Below are 22,610 nucleotides of genomic sequence, written 5' to 3'. Positions count from 1 at the left end.
ACCCTGATAAAGATAAACATTAAGCGAGATTGAGAATGTAACATCACATTAATTCTTTAATGTGTCACTCATAAGCATCAACACATTCACACATCAGATACAACCTGTAGTTTTAAAGAACCACAAGTGGAGTCGTTATCAGAAATAGGAAAGATATTATATCATATTATAATATTCCTTTGGAGGAAAACACCTGAATGTGGAAATTTTTCATCTAAACCCTAAATGCAATGTTTGCTTCTCTCACACAAGCCACATTTCTTGCACGACAACAATCACTGCAAACACAAAAACCCCCCAAAATGTTCAATCAGTAAATAATGTACAGGGAATGTCACACCTAATCAAGCAATCATAATTAAGCTGTCACCACATTTTATGTCAGTAAAAATTAAATATACAACAATCTGATCAAATTTATTTTCAAGTTTTCAAAGACATTCTTATAACATTCTCAGATCTTTGTTTCGTAAAAGTAGTCTGTTTAAAAAAAATGTAATAATTAATTTATCTTTGAGAACAACAATGCAGTTACATAAAACATGAGCTTTCAGTAACAAATATTAAGTAACTCGTTGATTTAAAACAATGATTGGTTTGATATCATGGACCCCCCTCATCCAAGGCAATGTCATGTAAGATTATAAAAAGGCATCACATGGCTTCTTTCACAACAAGTGAGTTAAAGTGCAGCTGCAGCGCAAGCTCCCTATTAACTGGCGGTGCAGCCGTGAGAAATAACCCGGCCTTATCTCTTCGACTTCGAGTTTAAAGGTCAACCCTGAGTCACAAAATCTCAAAGGCTTATTATCAGTTACCATATTTTAAAGTAAGTAACATCAACAGAGTATTTTAGCCTGGACTTTGGCTTAAAGTCTTTGAGAATAAAAGTAGGAATCTTCCACCAGTGTCTTCAGTAGGGGACTTCACTTGTTACTCTGCAGCTCTTCCGTGGCGTACAGAAAAGGCGATGAGTCTGTGATAAAGAGAGCTAAGGAGGACGATGGCCCCTACCACCATACCACAGATGAGGCTGAAGGCCCAGCGGGGTCCCAGGACAGTATAGATCTGGGAGACAAAGACTGGGCCCAATGTCCGCGCCCCGCTCCCTGAGGCCGTCAACCACCCCATGTACACACCCTGCAGACAGTGAACAGGATTTTGAGAAGTGGTTTAAAGCACTATAATCATTGGTATTTTAAAAATAACACTACAGTCTTCATACCTGAGGTTTGGGTCCAAGGATTTTGGAATACAGTGTGTAGGACATCACGTTGCAGGCTGGGTATCCCACCCCGATGAGGAAGTCTGATGAGATGTACTGTGCCAGGTGGATGGCAGGAGTATACTGGCACCATGTCTGTTCGTACGGGCAGCCTGTGGGCTCCAAAGAGCTGTTGGAAGCTATCGTGGCTTCAGAAATGCGACTGACCAAAGAGTTGTTTTTGAGGTCTGTGTTTTGAAAAGAAAAGCAGAACACGAGCACTTAAATTCTCTGCCAGACTCAGTTATAGACAGTTATCTAATGTTACTCTCAGCTGTATTCTTACAGCCCAAAGAAATCCTGCTAAAAAATTCTGTTAGAAATCTCAAACTATTAAACCAAAGAGAATCCCAAAAAAGGATTTTTTCAATCAATGAAAGCAGAAAAAGCCAGACAATTTGTACAATTAAAACAGTGCACACCTGCCCACTGGATCTTCGGGTAATGATTTCCCCATGGAAGGAGAATAAAGAAGCCAATGAATATAATGGCCAAGCCTGCAAGCAACACAGGACGATCCCCGACCCTGGAGAGAAACTCTTATTTAACCAAATTCACTGAAGCTGAAATATATGTTTGATGTAATCCACACATGCATGAGGGAGGGCACCTTTTAGAGGCAACTTTTACAGCCACAAACACCAATATAGATTCAAATCCAATGCCGCAGATGATGATGCCATTGTAGAGCACAGCTTCTTTCCTTGTCCAAGCAAACATGTCCATGGACAGAGGGGTGGCAATTCTGATAAAAATTACAAAAATGTACAGCGTCAGGTTTTTCAAACTTTGATAATGAAGATGCAGAGATAAAGTATTTTTAAAAAGTGTCTTGGAGATATCTAACTGGATTTCCTCATTAGTGTGGAATGAAATACATACGTCTCAAAGACAGCAAAGATGAACATGACGATGAAGAAGAGGACGTTGGAAGTCAGGACCGCTACCTGATCGATGGTCTCCTCAGTTTCTTCACTAATGTCAACTCTATCTATGGGAAAGGGAAGGAGACAGTAAAGGCTTGAATAAAAAAACAATATCCTTACCAATATCCTGCAACGGAAACTACACTTGTTAAATGTAATTTCTTATTTTGACAATTATTCTCAGAGGTATTAGTGGTAGAGGCTTGAACAAGGCTGCCCTGTGGAGCTAGGCTGCCTTGTGTCATGATCTCTCTCTTGGTAATCTCCACTACACTGGACAAAAAACACACTAACACACTAACATTGGGCTTTTATCTTCATTGGGAAAGGGTACAATCGACATTTATTAAGGTTCAAATGACCATGCAGTTGTTATGGATATTTCTGGGCTCCAGATTCGATTGACTGTAATGGAAGAATGACACCCGGATGGACACACTAATTTACACCCCTTTTCCACCCTAGTTTCGGACGCTGGCAACTAAATACTTCCTATATTAAAAATAACCATAGTAACATTGTCGCTGGCCTCCATGCTACCTTTTGCTGTTCCCTGTTTTCCGGGGTGTTCGTAACATCAAACACCACAAAATAAACAACAGGCAAACTCGTCTACCTACGTCTGCTGTTATTAGCCGGTTTGCCCATATTAAAAAAATCCCATATAAAGTTCTAATTTTGGTGTAAAATTATATTATTATCACTTCTGTACGTCACATACTAGGGCCTCTGCAGCCCACTTCTTCTCTGTTTGTTCACTATATCACTACCTGTTATCAAAACCTTTATATAAATTTGGTTTGAAAAAAAGGAAGAAAGACAGAAGTAGTACCTTCTGATGTGTAGTTGATGGCTCGAAGATGTCTCCCATGGTCATCAACACGATGCTCTCTGTTGACAAGAATCACAGCAGACATCTTAACCAATTAAAATAGCATTGAGAAACCTAATACTGTACATACACTGACGGAACAGCAGCAGGGATCTTATTTGCATGTCCCAAGATCTGCAGAAAACAAGGAGGCAAATTGTGCATACATGAAGGGAAAGCCTCACCTGAGCACCAAAAGAACCAGCAGGATGTTGATGATACCAAAAGCTGCAGCCAGGAAGGCAGGAGCAGTGTACATGTTGAGCTGCAGGTCCAGGATATTTACCGTGACACCTTTCTCTCCAATGAATGACAGGCATGCCTGCAGCGCTACCATAAACAAGGATATGGTTAAAACAAGGTTAAAACAAACAAACCCACAACTTTTTTCTTGTCATTTCTCCTGTCTTACACACTGCACACTTATCACAATATGGACAAAATATAGCCAGCCCTACCTGGTCCCAGGATGAAACCCAGGGCCTGACAGGCACTCATGTTAGCCATGGCACTGGTCCTCTCCTTCAGTGATGTGGCCCCAGCAACATAAGACCTCACCACAGCAACATTACCTGCCATGAAAAGACCAATGTTAGGATACATGTGTCATGGTAAATGAGAATGACAGTTATTTAATCTTCAGACCCTCACAAATCACCTGCTCCAAAGCCCACAAAGGCTCTGGACAAGAGCATGTGGACCTTGTTATTGGTTTTGGGCAGGTATGCGTATGCGTAGTAGATATTGGCTGACAGGTTGATGAAGATGGAGCACACCAGTGGCTCCCTGCGTGGCCGGTAGTTGGACCAAAGACCAAAAATGGGTGAGGCAATCATCTGACCGAGACTGTAGGCTGCCACCACCCATCCCAGGAAGCTGGCATTGGCACTGTCATCAATCTACGAGAAACATAACCAACACAGACATTTAACTCGACTCAACTTTGAGAGTGTCATTATTGATAAGTACATTTGACACATAACCAGAACGTGCCCTTTACTACTCAGTTTGACTAGTGCACAGGGCAAGAATAGCATAATTTGCATCCTCTTTCACTTCCTGTTTAGCCTGCAAAGATGACCTTGATTTGTATTACTGACATCAGCAGTGTCAGCAATCTTTAAGAAAAACAATGTAAGCCATACATACCCTTTGTAAGTAGGGCCAAAGTGACGTGATGACAATTGTGAAACCTGCAAGGGTACATAAAACACAGATGTTAAATATTGTTTTATCAGTCATATCATATTAAACAGAACCAGGACAAACGCTTAGATGCACCTTAGATAACACATCTGGATCTGTATGCATCTCTACCAGATGAGGATTTCTCATTTTGCTTTTTAAGATGTACTTTGAGTCACAAAACAGCTCTACTGGCACTGATCCAGTGTCTCCATCAATACACAGAGCAGTTACAAAACAGTTAATCATTATTCATTTGTCTTTTTTGTTGAAACCCTGATGATGTGTCTCTGTAACTGGATTTCTACATTAAACAAATAGAAGAGTCCAAACTCATGGGCATCCTCACCTACACTGCTGAGGAACATGGTGAAGTACATGACTCTGATGGACCTCCACCTACTCTTGTAGTCTTCATCCTGAGAGTCATCACTGTAGTGTAAACGGGCAAGATGATAAGTGCAGGTGATTTGAGGTTATTGATACAGGCTTGTACACACAACATAAAATAGCAAACCTATGTCGCCCCAAAGGTTTATATAATGCATGGCTCACATACAGTAGGCTTAGTAGTCCTTTGCACCTGAAACGCTCCTACTGTTTACCCCAGCTGAGGTCACAGTGGCTCATTTGTCAAGTCTGTGGCCATTGAACTCTGCACTCACCTGCTTGCATCATCGCCGAGCAGCGGAGTGGTATCGTCAGAGTCAACAAGTTGAGACATTTTAGCTAAAAACAAAAAAAAATAACTGCAACCCCGCAAAATTATGACGAACTTCGGAGATATAAAACAGAGGTGCTAGGTCGCCATGTAGCCGAGGGTCAGTGAACTACACAGCTAACGCTAACTACGAGGCTTCTGAAAAGCTCTGGAAAGCTAGCTATAGTATCAGCTAACGTTAGCAACTCAAACTAGCACCGTACATTCTTGCAAATACGCTAACGTAACTACTACCACACATCATGTTCGGCGGAGTGTGTCGTAAAATAACAAAAGACGACACTTAAAAGCGAACAAAACTGGACTATGATACCACAGACAGCGAGACTTTAGAACTGTGAAGTCGAGCAGAGTTTAACAGAGCTCTTCCTGCTCATCTTTTCAAAATAATGTCAGTGAGAATTAAAGTAAGGTTATTTTTTGTTTGTTTTCACAGTAGACTGTTATACCGTGGCCCAATAATTCAAAGCATTTTTTAAAAATTATCAATATGAGCAGTTTTAAGACATACCCTTTCATTTGTCAACCTTGACCAACTATATGCATTTATTTTGAAGGTACAATCGCATAACATGCATACCCTTTCCGGGATTTGCAGTTTAACTTGATGCAGTGCTCTCACGTGAGAATGTACCGACCACATAAACACGGCCGTCCTTCAGATGCACATCTGCCACATCTGTGTTTAACATCTTACATCCACTGTTTTAGCACAAAAATACAAAAACAGCATATGTTACAGTCTAATATTATGCCAGGTATTAAAAACAGTCAGATGTTGAATACATTCATGAGAATATTTTGAGAACTCACTAAAAATATATTATCCTCAGTTAATTTACTAAGACAAAGACAAATATAAATAAAATATGTGTCTTATAACCTAAAAACAAGTAGGACAGTGAAGTTCAATTATGTTTGAATTTAACTCACTGGATCCATCCAGTGTGTTCTCATAGTTGCCCTGGTGGCTGAGTAAGTGCATGCTGCATTATCCTGGATTTTTAAAATATCTTCAGGATTTTCTTACATGTCATCACCATTTGCATGAATCTTACTGTCTTTGATTTTTTAATTAAGAATGAAGGTAACTTAACCGATCATGTTTGTGCTGCTCATTTCACAGTTTCATAAAACTTCCAAGTTTTTGGTCCCTGTCTCACTCTGTCTTTCAAACTTCCATTTAGTCGATGTCCACGCAGTACTGCATGACAGGAGAGAATACTGTTGTAACATTTTTCCGCCAAATACAATATGATTTTCAATTTGTTTTCCACTCCAGAAAAGTGTATGTGACTTTTGATCATAACTGAACCACAACAGTGGAACTGGGCTCTTCATATTTTGGGAGCCTGTTTTTCTTTGGACCCTCTGCAGTCTACCCGCTGTTAGACTGAATAGGTTAACTGTGATTCATCAGTCCATAATATGCTCAGTTGGTATTCTGTGATCCAATTACAATTGTGCAACCTTGGACTACTTCTGTGTCTATTTTGTCATTTTAAGAGTAGTTTTGCTTTAGCAACAACCTGTATAATCCAGATAAGCATTATTGTGCACTGAAACAAGTACTTATTAATGTTGCTCAGAGGAGTCTTTGTCTCTTTTTGCACGTTCAGTTGTGAGTATGATTGAATCATGTACAGAGAGGTATTTGATCATTAAATCATGTAATTAAATTTGGACAAATTTAGAGGAAACACTAGATTAACAAAGTTGCAATTCATCCCGAGGGGAACATGAACATCTGAACCAAATTTAGAATGCCATCTTAAAAATGAAATTTTCTATAGCATATTAAATTATCCAGTAAGACTCTTAGTTCACTAGATTAGTTCACAATTTACTTCCACTCTCTACACATTCATATGTTTAATTATTTCATTGTTTATTTATATTTAATATTGAAAACTTTGGAGCTCTAGTCTGTCAAAGAGATATTGCTATATGGAGCACACTGTGTTCCAGTCCCTCCAACATAAAGGGATCTAATATTGCATCTACTTAACAACAATGACGGTGTGTTCATGAAGAAAATGCAAGTGATTATGGTATTTATTTAGATTTTGTCAGGTAGGCTTAACGTTTTATCCATAGGTGTAGCCTTGGTATATTAAAGTTTAGCCTCAAATGAACATATAGAAGAATGAATACGCATTCAAGTCTCTAAAAAACTTTCTTGTGGTTAAATATTAACTGTATCCCTCACTCTCTGAGCCTGTGCGCATGTTTAAACCTGTCCATGCGCCCTTCACAAGTGAAAGTGAAAGTAAATCTTCAGCTCACGACGACGGTCTTTCAGACGCGGGGATTTTATTTCTCCAAATCCAAGAAGAAATTACACCTATAAGCCGAAGCTGACTTCAAATCTACATCTAAATTTGAATAACGTCCTTATTTCTGTCTCTCAGGACTGTACCTCGCATCTGCATGAAGGATATTTTACCCGGAAATTCAGAACAATGGGTAGGCAGACGATTAATCAACCGCGAAATACGACTCTTTCACTCGCTTTTGTTCTGATGTTGTTATTAGAGCCGTACCGATTGAAGGTTTGGAGACTGGTTATGTCTGCTTTCAGCACATTATGGTTGGTGTGACGTAAATAGCCTCAGCTCACAGTATGTCGTCGTCTCATTTTACAGGTTGTCTCATGATGCGTTCGAGTCTCATGGCTGCTGTCTTTATATCAGTGTGTGCTGCTGCCCCCGGTGAGTCACTCTGCATCTTCACATTTGTTTAATTAGTGTGATTTTCTTCACGCTAGTTTCAACCATTGTATCTTTCCTTTGTATCTTATCAGATTTATTTACTTTTTATTATTACTTTATGTGCTTAACATATAAACTTTCAGTAAAACCACATTAAGCCTTATTTGCGTTGAAGAACTTCATGTTCTTACTAAACAAAGCATGATTCATCATCCATTATAAATATTAGAACCCAGGCAATACTCGATTTTTGGGACCGATACCGAAATTTACATATGATGCATATGACCCTAATATATTTATATTTATATCAGAATTTAATAATTATATATTACCCCAAGCATCTAAGTTTAAGTTTTCATATCAGCCTTGTCAGTGGCCCAAGTTTGACGCTGTAGTAAACCTGCTCGTGTTATTTTGTGGAGCACCCTTCTGAAGCCGGTAGTATTAATAACAAGAATAGTCTGGGTTGGAGGGTGGTTGGATGGGTCACAGGTAGAAGTTGAAGTCCCATGTGTGACTAATCGTCAAGGTTGATTTGTTTTTAAGTAATGTTATGTAAGAAATGCAAATTACGTAGATTACTTAAACATAACATCGGACAGGCTTTAATAAAAATGCTGTAGTATACACTCATTACTATTTGGCAATTGATGTTCCTTATATAACTGTTACCAAATATCAGGAAAAAAATGCTAAAAACATAAACTTGCTTAACAACATTCATGTTGACTGTTTAAGTTTCAGAAAGCTTCGTGGTTATGGTAACGTCCCCTGTCTCAGTGCAACGCGGCCATGTAACCACATTACCATGCTGGCTCAATCCATCACAAAGTGCAGAGGGTGTGGAGGTACGCTGGTACCGCGGTGATGGCTTTCAGTCCCCGGTCATGCTTTACCGGGCCAAAAAGTTTGAAAATGCATCCCAGGAAGCTTCCTACGCAGGCCGAGTCTCGTTTGGCTCAAAGGATACAGCATCTGGGGGGCTGACGGCAGGCGACGTGAGCCTGAAGCTGGTGGATGTCACACTTAAGGATGCAGGAGATTACACTTGTTACGTGAGCAGTGATCAGGCTCATGACAGTGCAAGTGTCCGTCTTGATGTGACAGGTGAGTATCATGAAAGTGGAGAAAACACGGAAAACCAAAGGATGGTTAAAAAAAATAATAATTGTCCCATCACCTTCACATCCAATGTTCTTTACTTTCCTCCTCCAACCCTCTTCCTAGAAACGGGAACCCCTCTGCTCCTGTCAGCAGTGTCGGGAGAAGATAACCTGGTGAATGTGAGCTGTGAGTCTGGAGGCTGGTATCCAGCGCCTACTCTGCGCTGGTCAGACCAAAAGCAAGTTCTGACCCCTAAAAGTCTGAAGTACAGCAAAGAGTCTTCTGGTCTTCAATCAGTCCACAGCTGGGTTCTGGTCTCCAGCTCCTCTGTGGTTTCCTGCTCAGTAGGTCTCTCTGGTGAGGAGGCCAAGGAGGCAAGCATGCGTCTGGATAACGCTCCTCAACCCAGTAAACAGGGTAAAGAGAAGCATTTGCATGTCTGGATAAGATCAATTTTCTTATTCTTTTTCAATTAGAACAACACTCAAAATTACAAGATGTCTTTTATTTAGAGTCTGGATCTTCAGCGGCTGGATGGGTGGCCTTCGCTCTACTCCTCATAGTCATGTTAGCTGGACTTGGAGTGCTGTACTTCAAAAAGAAGAGAGGTAAATGTTTGATTATATTTACATATTTGTTATTTGTTTTTTTTAGAACATAACAGAAAAAATATACATACATACATAAAACAGATGAATACAATTGTAAACTGATGAAGTGGATGACCATAATATATCCTAAATTCCAAATAAGTAATCTTGATAATTTAATAAAATAAATTTAATTGATCTGCTTGGGTAAACTGAATAAACTCAGTGGTTAAAAGAGTCAAAAATCTAATTAAAACCACTGTATCTGACTCAAGTCAAAACTTGAAATTGTTTTTTTATATTTCAGAGAAGAAGACTGAGGGCGATGAAGTTGACGCTGGGGGTAAGAAGGACCACAGAGTCACATTGAACACATAATTTATTATTGCATTCCAGTGAACGTTTGAAATGAATAACATTTAAATTAATACCCCAGGATTTGAGTATTACATTTGAGCTTTTAACATATCTGTAAAGGACTTGTGAGAGATACATCCTTCATTTCCCAATATGCAACAAGATAGCATCATTCTTCAGACCTTCCCTGCTTGCAGTTATTTTTTCAACTTTTGGAAAGCTCCCTTTAGAGCCACAGAATATATCATACAACTGTAGACAGTAGAACATCTCTGTCAAGTGTGTGAAATGTGAATAAAATCAGTGGAGTGGCCCATAACATAATACAAGCCATGGATTCACTATTTTTTTTTTCTTCCCCTTCAGAGACTCAGAAGCTTCTATCAAAAGGTAAGAAGTCAGAAGTCTGTCACTGTTAATTAAGTAAATGTCACATAATTCTGTTGGTATTCAATCTATTTTTTACTTATTCTCCAACAGATCTGTCAACATTCAAGAAGCATTATGGTAATCACTTAACAATTTATTATGAATTACAATAATTTACTCCAGTATGTTGCCTTCCTGACTTTTTCTGTTTTCAACCTAAGGTTTTTTTTGTTTTTTTTTTCAACAGTGAATGTTACGCTTGTCGAGACAGAAAATCCACATCTCAAAATCAAAGACCTTAAACTGAGAGACGCCAAAGTGGATCAATCTGGTGCCTCTGGTAGACAGAAGGTCACCTGTCTCACAGCTATCAGAGGAAAACCTGAAATGTCCTCTGGACAGCACTACTGGGAGGTATCTTTGGGGAACATAACAGCAGGCATCAAACAGTCCTGGTGGCTAGGTGTTACAAGCGCAACTGCCATCCCTCAGGAGTCAGATTTTTCTCCAACAGCATCTAATGGATACTGGTTTCTGTCCTCTTCTTCTGACAGTGCAGATAGCTTCCAGTTTAGCACCGAACCACAAGTTTCACTGCCTGTCTACTCCAGACCGCAGACAGTTGGTGTGTATTTGAATTACAACAGTGGAGAGCTTTCCTTTTATAATGTGGAACAGGAGAGTCTCATTGGATCTTTAACAGCAAAATTCAGAGGTGAAGTTTTTCCATTTTTCAATCCTGGTGAGGGTGACAGAGCACCTATGGAGATATTACATCACAGTACAAAACAGGATTAGTCTAATGACATGGGAAGTCTGTTGACACAAACGACTGCATCTTAATATCATAAGTGAGGTTGCAGCGGCATGAGATTTTCACAGTACAATAACCCTCTCAGAAAATACCACGCTTTCACATTTACACAATTATGATTATTATTATCCGATACACTGACCTTTTAAAAGGAATTAAAACAGAAAGGCTTTTTTGTTTTAATTTCACAAAACATTATGTCCTTTTAAATACAAATTATAATAAGACTCGTGCAGTAGAATTAAATATTTTTTAATGACACTCATACAGTACAATTCAATAGATTTTTTAAAGGAACTAATTGTTTGTTGATTCTGGCGCCCCCTGTCGTCAAAAAGCAGTATGAGCACCGCTGCCTACTGTCTGGCTAGCACACATGTTTGTTTTGGAAGCCAGTGAAAGACACAGAAATGTATTTTTTAATACTATTCTCTTTAAACACAGTTGTTTGAAGGATGCATGTCGATGATGTAATGTATGTATTTGTGGATATGTATGATTAGTTGAAACACTAAGCTTTGTTTTAGTGCCAGTAAAAAAAAAAAGAATCAGTCAGACTTCTTGCTGATGTTCTCATTTGCTTCTGTAGGTCGTATAGAAGCATCCTAAATTGAGACTGTTTCATAACCAGTTAAAAGTTCCTTGTAGTACGTATCTGGAAAAATTCACCACAACAGATATGAAAAAACACATACATTTTCTGTTTTGTGACCCGCCACAATCCTAATCATAAGTAACAAGTGTTGTAAGAAAGCCAGCACTGTATACCCATCCTGTTTTGAAGGGGAAAAGAGGATGCAAAAAGTGAAATGTATAACTGCTATCTTTAATTTGTGGTTTCATTCACTTCAGGATTCTTCAACATTTGTATATAAATCATGGTACATTTCAGTAGTTTGTAGTTTGTGATGTTAAGGTAATGCACTACTAAACGAATAGTTTGACAATACGCTTGGGAAATACTCTTATTCACTCTCTTGCCGAGGGTCAGACTATGATACAACTCACAAATCTGTGTCGCTGCAGTTAGCTTAGCTTAGTATAAAGAGTGAGAAATGGTGAAACAGGTAGCCTTGCTAATTGTTTTTTTTTTGTTGACAGCCAACTGTCATCTAACCGATTAGGTTTTTGTGCAATTAAACAAAAAAGACAATTAGTGAGCTTTAGAACTTTAAGTTCAGACCAAGCTAGGTGAGCTGTTCATTCACATTCACATTTGAAGTAAATTATGCTGTTTGCAACGGATTGATCAGCATTTCCTTATCTGTCTCAGTGTTTCTGTAATCTATAAGCTTTTTTTGTAAGTGTTTTATATGTGCAGCCATGATTTGGAGATCATCTTGCCCTTGGCACAAGCATAATTGGCGGCCCTGCCTGTAACCATGATGTAAGATATTACAGAGGTGCTCGTTTAGGCTCCAAACAGTGAGAGACTACTACTATTGTCATGGTCAAACAATCTTAAATTGAGCTTATTCAGGACACTACAAGATCTGAACATATAAACCCTCTCTTTTTAAATTGTTTGTCTGGCTCCGTGTGAAATATAGAATCGATTTTCCCACTTTCTAAATAGTATGCTGCTACAGTTTTTGTCTTTTTCAGCAAATTTTGTATACATCTTTTAACTGCCGTGTTAATCTTCTCTCCTCTTTGTATAACTCAATGAATTGCCTAAGTGCAAAATAATCGACAACTATTTAGAAACTGACTTTAAAAAGGCAAAATGTAGCAATTCTGCTACTATGGATGACAAGTTATTCTTTGTGTGCAAATGCATGCAATATACTTGACATCTGGACTGAGGCAGCTCTACTATTAAGGCCAGTTGATGAACGGTATCTGAATTTCTTCTTACCTTTTATGTTTCTTTCTATAGAATGGCATTGGTATTTTTAATTGTTTGTAATTTGTCTAGTGATTGTGGATTTTAAAATGATAAGTAAATAAATAAAAGTCATCTTTTTGAATAAACTCAACCAAGATGGGATCCTGCATTTATTTGCATTTCTATTTTCTTTGTGTCACTCTGCATCCACGATGTAAAACTCACTTTACAATCCAGTTTAAGAAAACACAGCAAAATGTCATACACTTTAATAAGTACAGGTAGTATTTACAGTATATACATCATAACACAATACTAACTTTGTCATCACTACTGTATACTTCTCACAGATTAGGAAGTATTTACATTGTGAATAAGACCATATGTAATAAAGATTTTTTTTTTATTCTGATACGCAATAAATTCAAGTAGGCGTGCCTTGATACATAATAGTCTGACTATGATCATGGTATAAGGGGTATGCAAGAACCACTTCACAGGTGCATCATGGTCCAACACTGAGAATACTGTTTAATAAACTCGTCAGTTGGGGGGAATGGGTTGGGGGTATAATGCCAGTCAATATCAAACACAAACTATACAAGTTCATACATGTCTCAGTCCTGAAGACACAAATTCTATCTGTGGGGATTTTTTTTTTTAAAGATCCGAACCATTGGTTTCTTCCTCCAAAGCTTTACACATTCATGTTTGGTCATCAGCCTTCAATGGGAGTAAACACTAGACCAAGGGTCATTTGTTGTCCTGGTGGTCTAAAGTGCATACTGCCACTACCTGGATTGTGATCACTCCAGGAACATTTGTTGACTTTGTTATATATCACCTTCCCCCTCCTCTATCTCCTACCATTCTCCCCAGTCATCTGTCTAATAAAATAAAAAGATGACACGAAAATGTATCTTAAAAAAAAAAAAGAAAAAAAAAAAGCATTCACTGTGTCTGAACTCTTCACACTTAAAGAACGTTTTGTCCAACCGCTTAAAAAAAACATCTGGAAAACAGACACTGGCTATCCCAAACACTGTGTATGAAAGATTTCTAACTGGAGCGGCCCATCTTATTTTTATTACACTACTCGCTCATGAACGGGGTGATGATACCTAACATCAGGTACTGCTTCCATGAAAGAACAGAAAAAGAGAAGCTGCACACCACCATGGCCCAAGACTTTTTCTCTTCATTATGATTGCTGGTGGTTTATACATTATGGTATGTGTCCTCTGCCAGGTCTCTGTTTTTTTTTTTTATGCCCTAGCAGACCGAGGCAGCGCTTTCCCTCCTCCCCTGCTTCTTCAGCAGCTGGATGCGGTTGTGGACGTAAAACTTGATGGCCCTCCAGTCTCGCTGGTTGCTCACCAGCAGAGGGCAGAGTTCGAGGCAGCGCTCGCAGTCAGCCTTCGCGGGGACTCGCAGCTCCATGAGGTTTCTCTTTAGGTGAGTCTCCACTGCTACACGCTCCGCCTCTGACCAGGGACGCTTCAGCACGCCACGCTTCCCTGTGAGGTATAGATGAAAGTGTAAATGAATGGAAATGTGTAGGGTCAGATTTATACGGATGTGGCTGGGAAATGGTTACCTGATTTTGGTGGAATACATCTCCTCTTATGAACATTGGGTATCGATGGGCTGACTGGAGCAGGAACGGGTGCTCTCCGCTTCCGTGGCGGTCGTCCTGGTCCTTTCTTCTTCACCATCACCTCAGCTTTCTCCTTAACTTCCTCCTTTTCTTCCTCTACCTCTGAATCTTCTGAAAAGGAGTCTGCTGAGTTGCCAGACATTACTGTAAGGCAGAGATAACACAGAAGGCAATTAACCCAAGTCAAATGACATAAAATACACTTTAACATGTTATGTACTGTTGCTTAATAAATGTCTTCATAAACTTCATAAACCAACAATCTCTCTGGCAGATTCATCATAAAAAAATCTAAGATTTTACGAGATACCAGAAACAACGATACAATACTAGCAAAACAAACATATTCAAGCCTATTTTGATACGATGGCAAACAGAATAAAAAAGCCCTAGGAACACTAAATAGGATTGTTTAATCTCACAATGCTATTATATACAAAGTCACTCATCACATACAAACACATCTGTAATAATGTTAAAGGTGCAATATGTAAAAATTGGCCACCGGCTGATGGGGCAGCATATCACCAGAGTAGCCCCTAACTGTGCTGCCAGCTGCCGCCTCTTGTTAGCTACTTAGCTCAGTTAGCTGTGCAGCTAGAGTCCAGACTGGAAGCTTGGAGCACTAGGGAAGTGTTGGTGTGCACACCGCTAGAACAGGAAGGTTAGACCAGTTTTTTTTAATAATTCCTGTACTTTCAATATTACCAAATACAGAAATTGTATCATTTAAAACATATCAAATTATCCAAATATCCATACTTTTAACAACCTCACAACAAACTCATAGAAATCAAGTTTCCTGGCTCAAAAATTAGCTTGAATTTTTCTACAAAATAATGCTAAAGCCATTACATGGCATCTTACATTTGCAGTATTAGAGCCAATATGTGTATTGCATCTTAAATCAGGTCCAGGATACATAATATATGTTCTGCTCACTGTGCTGAAATAACTCTCTCTTTTGTGCAAAGAGTTAGGTGAGAAGTCTCTCCTGGCTAGTTTAGCATAATTACTGGAAACAGCTAGCCTGGCTCTGAGGACGGGAGGGAGGGAGGGAGGGAGGGAGGGAGGGAGGGAGGGATGGATGGATGGATGGATGGATAGATAGATAGATAAATAAAGACTAGAACCTCTCTCTTCACTATAAATATATTAAGACTTTCTGCGCACTGGTGCCCTCCCTCTGCATTCATGTGGTGCCCTTTTTAATTTTTTGCCCCGCTCCACAAACATCCTGAGTCCACCACTGTGAAGGACACATTATATCTTGTTAATTAACAAAAACCAAAGGGTTAAAAGGACACATTGTGGTTTTACTGGGGGGTTATATGCCAGACCATTTCTTGGCCGGCACAGTAATTTAATGGCGTCTTCACTGGTTACCTGGCAACCTCATGATGACAACCATATTACAGGAAAGTAATACTCTAGGCCAAGAAATTATACAGCACATAGCCCCACATAAAGTCATAAACAAGGGTCAGTTCACCAAAATCCAAACATTTTCACAAACATAAAGTCATTTTCCTACCTAACCCTGGTATCCAGCAATGCAGATAATTCTGGTTTATTATCAAGAGGTTTTGAGATATCCACTACTGTGACTTCTGTTTTCTTCTTGTTGGGATAATCCATAAACCTTGCTGTGAACATTTAAATTTTTTCTACCATCAGTAAAGCTGTTTTCAATTAGACCTGTGGATTATTGAACCAAATTTTATTTACTGCACCATTTTATTTTTTGACCCCTTTAAAGTAATTTAAAAGGGCTGACATTCCTCTGAGAGTCTAAAACACATAATTGGTACCACTTTAAAATATAATGTGTTTTCCACTGAAATGAAAACATAGAGTATGCTGGCAAACAGATACTGGGAGCTAAAGCTTGAAAATGTTCTTAGAAGCAGAGCCTGCCTTGAACTGAACACCGCATGCCTGAAATACCTGCTGCTGAGCCTAGCAGCTTCAACATTTCCTACAGTAGACAGTAAAATACATGATGTAACTCCTCACCATCCAACTCGAGGCAGATGTGCTGCAGGCTCATTCCTCGGAAAAGCACGCCCTCCCTCTCTCCATAAAGAACAACACGACCCACACGACCCATCAGTGCTGGATCCCGTAGAATTGCGGAGCAGTTCTGGGTCACATGATACTCTCGTTCCAGGAAGTCCTCCAGCCGTTTGGTAGCCCCACCCTGGGTCTCACCCTCCTCTAACAGTAGCAGTTGAGTAAGTATCGCTACCTGCCGCCGAACACGTGTTGCTGTCAGTGCTCCGGGGTTTTTAGCCCCGCTGGCTCGTGCAAGGTTTCTAAGAAGGTCTGTGCCTCGGAGCGGGGTGGCAGGAGAGTGGTAGGGCCGGGAGAAGACGTAGGGGCTCTCTGGGTCCACACCCACATTGGGGCTGGTTTGAAGGAGTAGGTCCAGGCAGGACTCACAGTGTGGTGGGAAAATAAGCGGCTGGACGCGACCACGCTTGCCCAAAACACCGGCCCGCGGGAGGTGAGAGAGGACCTGGCGCTCAAAGGGAGACAGGAGGGCCTCCATGCCAGATGGGGCGCTGTTGCTAGAGCTGGCTTGGGGGGTGATACGGGTGCGGTAGTCCTGGATAGTGAGTTTGGCCACCTCACATTCCCGGTGGCGGTTGTAGAGGATGAGCAGGGAGAGGCTGGAGTGGCAGAGCAGGCGCCAGGCCTCGGCAGAGTGGGGAGAACGGGTTAGAGAGAGGAATGAGGAGTGCTGCTGGCGGCGGAGGTAGAGGACCAAACAGGAGAGGGAAGAGAGCAGCGGGGAAATGTGATGCCTGTTAGAAACAAAGGGGAGAGAGGAAAAGAGCAGTTGAAATCACAAAGCACTAACCAAAACATCACCAATACATTTCTACTTGGTAATAAATGTGTTTCAGATATTACAGTACAAAGACAACAATCCAACCCCACCTTACAATCTCTCCATTCTTCTCCTCTGGTGCATCTTCTTCTCCTTCTCCACTCAGCTCCAGATCTTCATCTGGATCTACGTCTGGCTCTGGAGTAGGAGGTGGGACCAGCTCCTCTTGACTTCTCGAGCTCTCCACCTCCACCTTTTGCTGCTCTTCATGCTTTTCTTTCTTCATCCTCCGACCCCTTCTAGGTGGAGTTGGAGGAGGCGGTGACGGACTCTTAACTCGTGACACCATCGGGGGTGTGGGGCGTTTTGTGGCGGGCAGTGGTAAGCTAGGCCCCTTCTTAGTGGCTGCAGGCTGAGTCGAAGAAGGCGGTGAAAGCGAGAGAGAGAACGAGACGCCACCTGTGCTCGAGCGTGTAGCTGGCGATTCCCTCTCCCTGGAGAAGAGAGAGGGTGGAGCGGCATTGGAGGCCGAAGGCTGAGGGACAGCAAAGGAATGGGGGTGAGGAGCGGAGGTGGAGGTGGAGGTTGACGACGACGGCGAGGGGTGAGGGTGTGCGGCGCTGCCATTTGAAGAGTTGTGCGTGTGCAGGTGTGCCAGCTCCATGGCAGTTCTGACCTCTGGCTGGTTGGCGTGGTGCTTCTCCAGGTGGCGTGCCAGAGAGCGATAGTGGCGGCCGCAGTACGGGCAGTGCTGCCGCCGGCTCACTGTGGTGCCGCTTGAGCTGCCAATGTTTATGTTAATGTTGTTGTTGATGTTGGTCGTCGGCGGTGCCAAGGAGCCGACTGAGGACTGGGACTGGGATCTGGCTGGGGATGCGACGGGTGCGGGGCGGGTAAAAGATGAGCAGGGACGCCCTGGTCCTCTGGCGGAGGTGGGCGCGGTCTTCTTCTTTGAGTTCACCACTGCAGGCAGCTTGCGCTTCTTGCGACGCCGTAGCATTCGACCCCTTATCTCCTCAATTTCCTCTTCTTCATCATCGTCGTCATCATCATCGTCCTCCTCCTCTTCGTCTTCTTCGCGATCTGAGTCACTGGGCTCAGAGTGGGTGAGTGGGGAGGATGAGGGAGATAGTGACCAAGAGGGGGTAAGGTAATCAGAAACGGAGAGGGAAAGTGGGTGGGGGCCAGCCTCTTCCTCCTGGTTGGACAGATTTCAAATTAAAAACAAACTATGTTAGCTCAACATGTAACTATTTTAACAGTTTCTACATTCTTATCGCTTGTCACTGATTTAAACTTTTTTGGTATTGTCAACAAATCTCATAAAAAATGATTGAAAAAATTAATTGCCAAATTTTAATTGATAAATAATTTTAGTCATTTCTCAAGCAGAAATTCCAACATCTTAAATGTAAGCATTTGTTCCTTTCCTTTGTCATTTATGACAAGAGTCTGCATATTAATTGATAACAAAAATTTGATTGTATCATCTTTTTCAGCCCATTTCACTATACTTTCTGACTTCTTCACCCTGTCCATGGCTGCTGAACATATACCACAATGCCCCTCGTATGGGTCTGGCCATCTCCCTCTCCGTCTCCCCCCTTTACTGAAATCTCCAATCGCCAGAATAACAAAACAAAAAAAAACAGAAAAAGTGTAATTTCATAAGTAAGCAGTCCATTTATTGAGAACAAATTTCCTCCTGCAATTTTGATGTGCACGTGAGTAGCAGGACAGTGTACGTGGCATTGACTCAAAATAAACTACTTTGCGCATGTACATAGTAATGATGGAACATAACATCCAGTGCGCCAGTGTAGTGCCCTAATGTGTTCATAATATTTTCTGAATAAAAATGGGGCTCTTTGACACAGGAATTTGTTATATCAGGCTGTGGTGACAGCCAACATGTTCTAAGGATCATTTCAGCCCTTGTTTTGGTCTTTTCATGGGATTCAATGACAATAACAAAAAAATACATCAACATCCCCAGACTGCATTTCTTGTTCCCCACATCCAAGTTATCATGAATTTAGTAACTCACCATTGCATTCTCGCCCCAGTCCGTCAGGCTGTAGTCCACTGTGATCTCCTCCCCTTTTGCAATGTCTCGGATTGCTATGACAACCAGCCGCACCTGGGTCCCACAGTGGACTTCTCGAATCCGGCAGTTGGGCGGCGGATGGAAGAGCACAGGTCCCCGAACGCCACTCCCCCCTTCCTCCCCCAACTCTGGCACGCTAGAACACATAAACTGACATGAGCAATATGGACCCTCAACCTTCAAAAGAATCTGAGCCTAAGAACCTTGGAAAAGGTTCCCCTTACCAGAGCTGAGTGGGGTCAGGCAGGTAGTAGGGACTGCCAGGTGGAGGGAGGCGGTCTTCTGCACCCTCTGGATACTGGCTATCTCCTGGGACAGAATGGACTGTTCAAATCAGGCACATCTCAACTGCTTCAACACCAAACACAGATGGAAGTTGGCTCTCCGTACAACAATACACTGCTAATTACAACATAAGCACCAGGGTAGATTAAACAAATAAATAAACAGCAGGTGGCAAAATATGTGTGTGTATGTGTATGTGTATGTGTATGTGTATGTGTGTGTGTGTGTGTGTGTGTCTATATATACCAGGGCTGAAGCTGTGTTCAGACATGCTCTCCTCCTCCTCATCTTCTGTTACATACGCTCGGTCACACACCTTCACAGGTGTCCCCTTTCTTTTTCTCCCACACACGCGGCTGTAAAAACAAAACCGGGGCTTCATTTAGCATAACGATACATCGCTACAAAGCAGCTCTCCAGACAGACCTCCTGTAAATATGCGAATGGAGGGCAGCCAAAATGAGGCAAGCGTGTGACACATGTGGCAAGGAACCACACAAAAACAATAAGACTTTGAACTTTTTAAACAAGTGATGGTGGCAGCAGGTGTTCTTCCATTTAAGAAAACATTTCTTTGATTTGACAGGCAATCAAATAAGAAACTGATTTTCAGATTTCTGCACAGCTTACATATATTGCTGGCCTGGGTGTAGAGAGTATAGGCTCAAAGACAAAGACATACACACATCAACTGCATTTGAGCTTTTAATTTCGAGCGATAATCCTATTACTGATAAGGCTGCTGATGAATGTTGCAATCAATCTAGTCATCGTTTAGCCTGTATGTTGAAAAATAGTGTGAAAAATACACACCACACTTTCCTAGAGCCAAAGGAGACATTTTTTTATTTTTGCTTAATCAACAGGCCAGAATCCAAAGATATGCCTTTTACAGTAATGTAAAACAGAACTGCTGAAAATAGCAAATACTTGCAGGGTTCCAGACTAATTTTAACATAATTCAGGTGCACCCAAAACTACAATTTAACTTAGCATTTGTAGCATTATGTTAAAAAAGAAAAGGTGGAAATACATGTTTTTCTTCATTTAAATCACAAGCAACAAGAAACTGCGATAATCTAAAAAGAAAAAATAAACCTCTTAATCTCAGGCGCACTGGTGCTACCACTGAAAATGTTGCACTTGACAGATTTTTGGGTGCATGTGTGACCTGAATTAGAGTCCAACCAATATATCTGCTGGTTGATATCTGTGTGTACGTTGTTAATGTCCACCAATATGAAAACTTTTAGGTTTAACAGAACACAGTGCAGAAAACAATACTTGGGGCAGTTTAATTTTTAACATTGTTGTCATGTTATACAATAAAGTTTACTGTTAAACTGTAAACTATCCTGCCTCCATTACATATTTTAAGTAATTGATAACCACATGGGAGAGGGATCACTGCAAAATCAATATCAGAATTTTTTACTCCCCAATATCAGTAATGGCATCAGCCCCAAACACTGCTTGTTGGATGGGCTATAACCAGAATAGTCGCACCCTGGACCCCTGATTTGGTACTTTTCTTGATAAATTAATTAATTGAATTAATCAACTGCCAAAATAATACACAATTTATTTTCTGTCAATCAACTTATCAATTGATTGTTTCTGCACTAATTATGTTTTTGGTCTAAATGAAGACAGCACACAGCTGTCACTTCATCAAATCCCATTTTAAAATACATTTTGTTGACACCGCAATGATCACAGCCTGAGTGTACCTGAGCAACCTGCCATAACATCAAACTATATCACAGTACCACTTCAATGCTGATTTAGAGTCCTTGCAGGAAGTGTACCTGGCAATCCAGGTGTAAATCAGTCCCTGATCTGATGTGACACCTAGTGTAGACGCAAGGATTTCAGCTATCTCTGTTATCATTAAGATTTTTAAACCAAATACTAGAGATGGCTCCACCCCTTTATCCAATCACGTCAGAGTGTATTATTAATGCATTTACAGAGGACTGATCAGCATAACAAAGCGTCCCTAATTCACCCAGCACGGTGACAGTCAACTGTTTTCGGATGCATATTGCTCATAGTCAGCAACTTTGTTTACTCAAAGCCAAACAAGCCACGAGTCCTGATCTGCACCAGCTGAGCAGCCAAGCAGTGTAAAGAGCATAATAATAGAAGCATAGGTGGTTTGCTGAATATTATGTTCCGGGATCTGCAGCCTCACATATCTGACATGACAGGGATTATCGACAAGAGGGCAGATAACTGGCCGGCTAGTTACATAGCTGATGATTCCTGCTGGGTGCATGCTAACATTAATGCTAAACCGTGGCTAGCCTGTTAGCTTCCAGCAGCTAACGTTGAGACTTCTGTCCCGTCAAAACAGCAAAAATAAAACGTCTGGCGATTAAATGCGAGCCGGGGCGGGCAGGGGGAGGCGAAGCCACCAGGGGCACAGCAGCTGCAACCAAAAACCGAACAAAAACCACTTCCCCTGCTCCGTTTTCTGCAGTATACCGCTGGAGTCATGCACGCGAATAAAGGCTCCTAACGTTAACTAAACAAACGTGCACGCTCGCAGCGCGTGCGTCTCGGGGCATTTTTCCTCGCAAATCCCCGGTGAAAACCACCCGGCGCCGCCACAAACCGGAGGCCGGCTCGGCTCACTCACCCCCTCGGCGGCGGCGGTTTGCTCCCATCCCCGTCGCTGTCGAGGGTCGGTGGTTCCCGGTAGTCAAAAGGCGACCGTACAGTCTCCGCCATTAGGACTCCCTTCCCTACCTCTCGCGCTCCGGTAGATTGCACAACGCGCATGTGCACAACATCCTTTGGGGGCTCTAATGGTAAAATGGGGTGCACTCACCTCTGAGGAAAATGAAGACCTACAACCTCAGGATTCACATTTGGTGGATGCGCCGATTCAAAATACAGTATTATAGCTAGCAAGGCGTGGCAATGCAGTCAGATCAATGCTTTTAAATGAAGTTGGCCTGTAAGCCAACATAGAAACACTGG

The 22,610-nt window shown here is 41.3% G+C and overlaps 3 protein-coding genes across 3 annotated transcripts; 1 reads left to right on the top strand and 2 right to left on the bottom strand.

Annotated features, from left to right (window-relative positions):
• Positions 1 to 38: 38 nt before the first annotated feature.
• On the bottom strand, positions 39 to 5,323 carry mfsd8 (major facilitator superfamily domain containing 8). Its single transcript, XM_073474962.1, has 12 exons — positions 4,912 to 5,323; positions 4,596 to 4,678; positions 4,211 to 4,254; positions 3,720 to 3,960; positions 3,520 to 3,633; positions 3,247 to 3,391; positions 3,023 to 3,081; positions 2,147 to 2,255; positions 1,875 to 2,009; positions 1,687 to 1,790; positions 1,226 to 1,452; positions 39 to 1,140 (listed from the first exon to the last, which is right to left on the bottom strand). The coding sequence occupies exons 1-12, from the start codon at positions 4,968 to 4,970 to the stop codon at positions 934 to 936; spliced, it is 1,527 nt and encodes a 508-aa protein (XP_073331063.1). The 5' UTR covers positions 4,971 to 5,323; the 3' UTR covers positions 39 to 933.
• A 1,897-nt stretch (positions 5,324 to 7,220) lies between these two features.
• Positions 7,221 to 12,894, top strand: LOC141003450 (butyrophilin subfamily 1 member A1-like). Its single transcript, XM_073474793.1, has 9 exons — positions 7,221 to 7,433; positions 7,613 to 7,678; positions 8,420 to 8,788; positions 8,909 to 9,202; positions 9,298 to 9,393; positions 9,683 to 9,718; positions 10,099 to 10,122; positions 10,213 to 10,239; positions 10,349 to 12,894. Exons 1-9 carry the CDS (start codon positions 7,430 to 7,432, stop codon positions 10,897 to 10,899), a joined length of 1,467 nt encoding a protein of 488 aa, XP_073330894.1. The 5' UTR covers positions 7,221 to 7,429; the 3' UTR covers positions 10,900 to 12,894.
• Positions 12,895 to 12,900: 6 nt separating this feature from the next.
• On the bottom strand, positions 12,901 to 22,377 carry LOC141003449 (uncharacterized). Its single transcript, XM_073474792.1, has 8 exons — positions 22,267 to 22,377; positions 19,872 to 19,981; positions 19,565 to 19,649; positions 19,281 to 19,476; positions 17,344 to 18,431; positions 16,417 to 17,207; positions 14,341 to 14,544; positions 12,901 to 14,260 (listed from the first exon to the last, which is right to left on the bottom strand). Exons 1-8 carry the CDS (start codon positions 22,356 to 22,358, stop codon positions 14,016 to 14,018), a joined length of 2,811 nt encoding a protein of 936 aa, XP_073330893.1. The 5' UTR covers positions 22,359 to 22,377; the 3' UTR covers positions 12,901 to 14,015.
• Positions 22,378 to 22,610: the final 233 nt, after the last annotated feature.

The sequence above is a fragment of the Pagrus major genome, chromosome 10, assembly GCF_040436345.1.
Source record: "Pagrus major chromosome 10, Pma_NU_1.0".
Lineage (NCBI taxonomy): Eukaryota > Metazoa > Chordata > Actinopteri > Spariformes > Sparidae > Pagrus > Pagrus major.
This window is presented reverse-complemented; position numbering and strand designations above follow the sequence as displayed.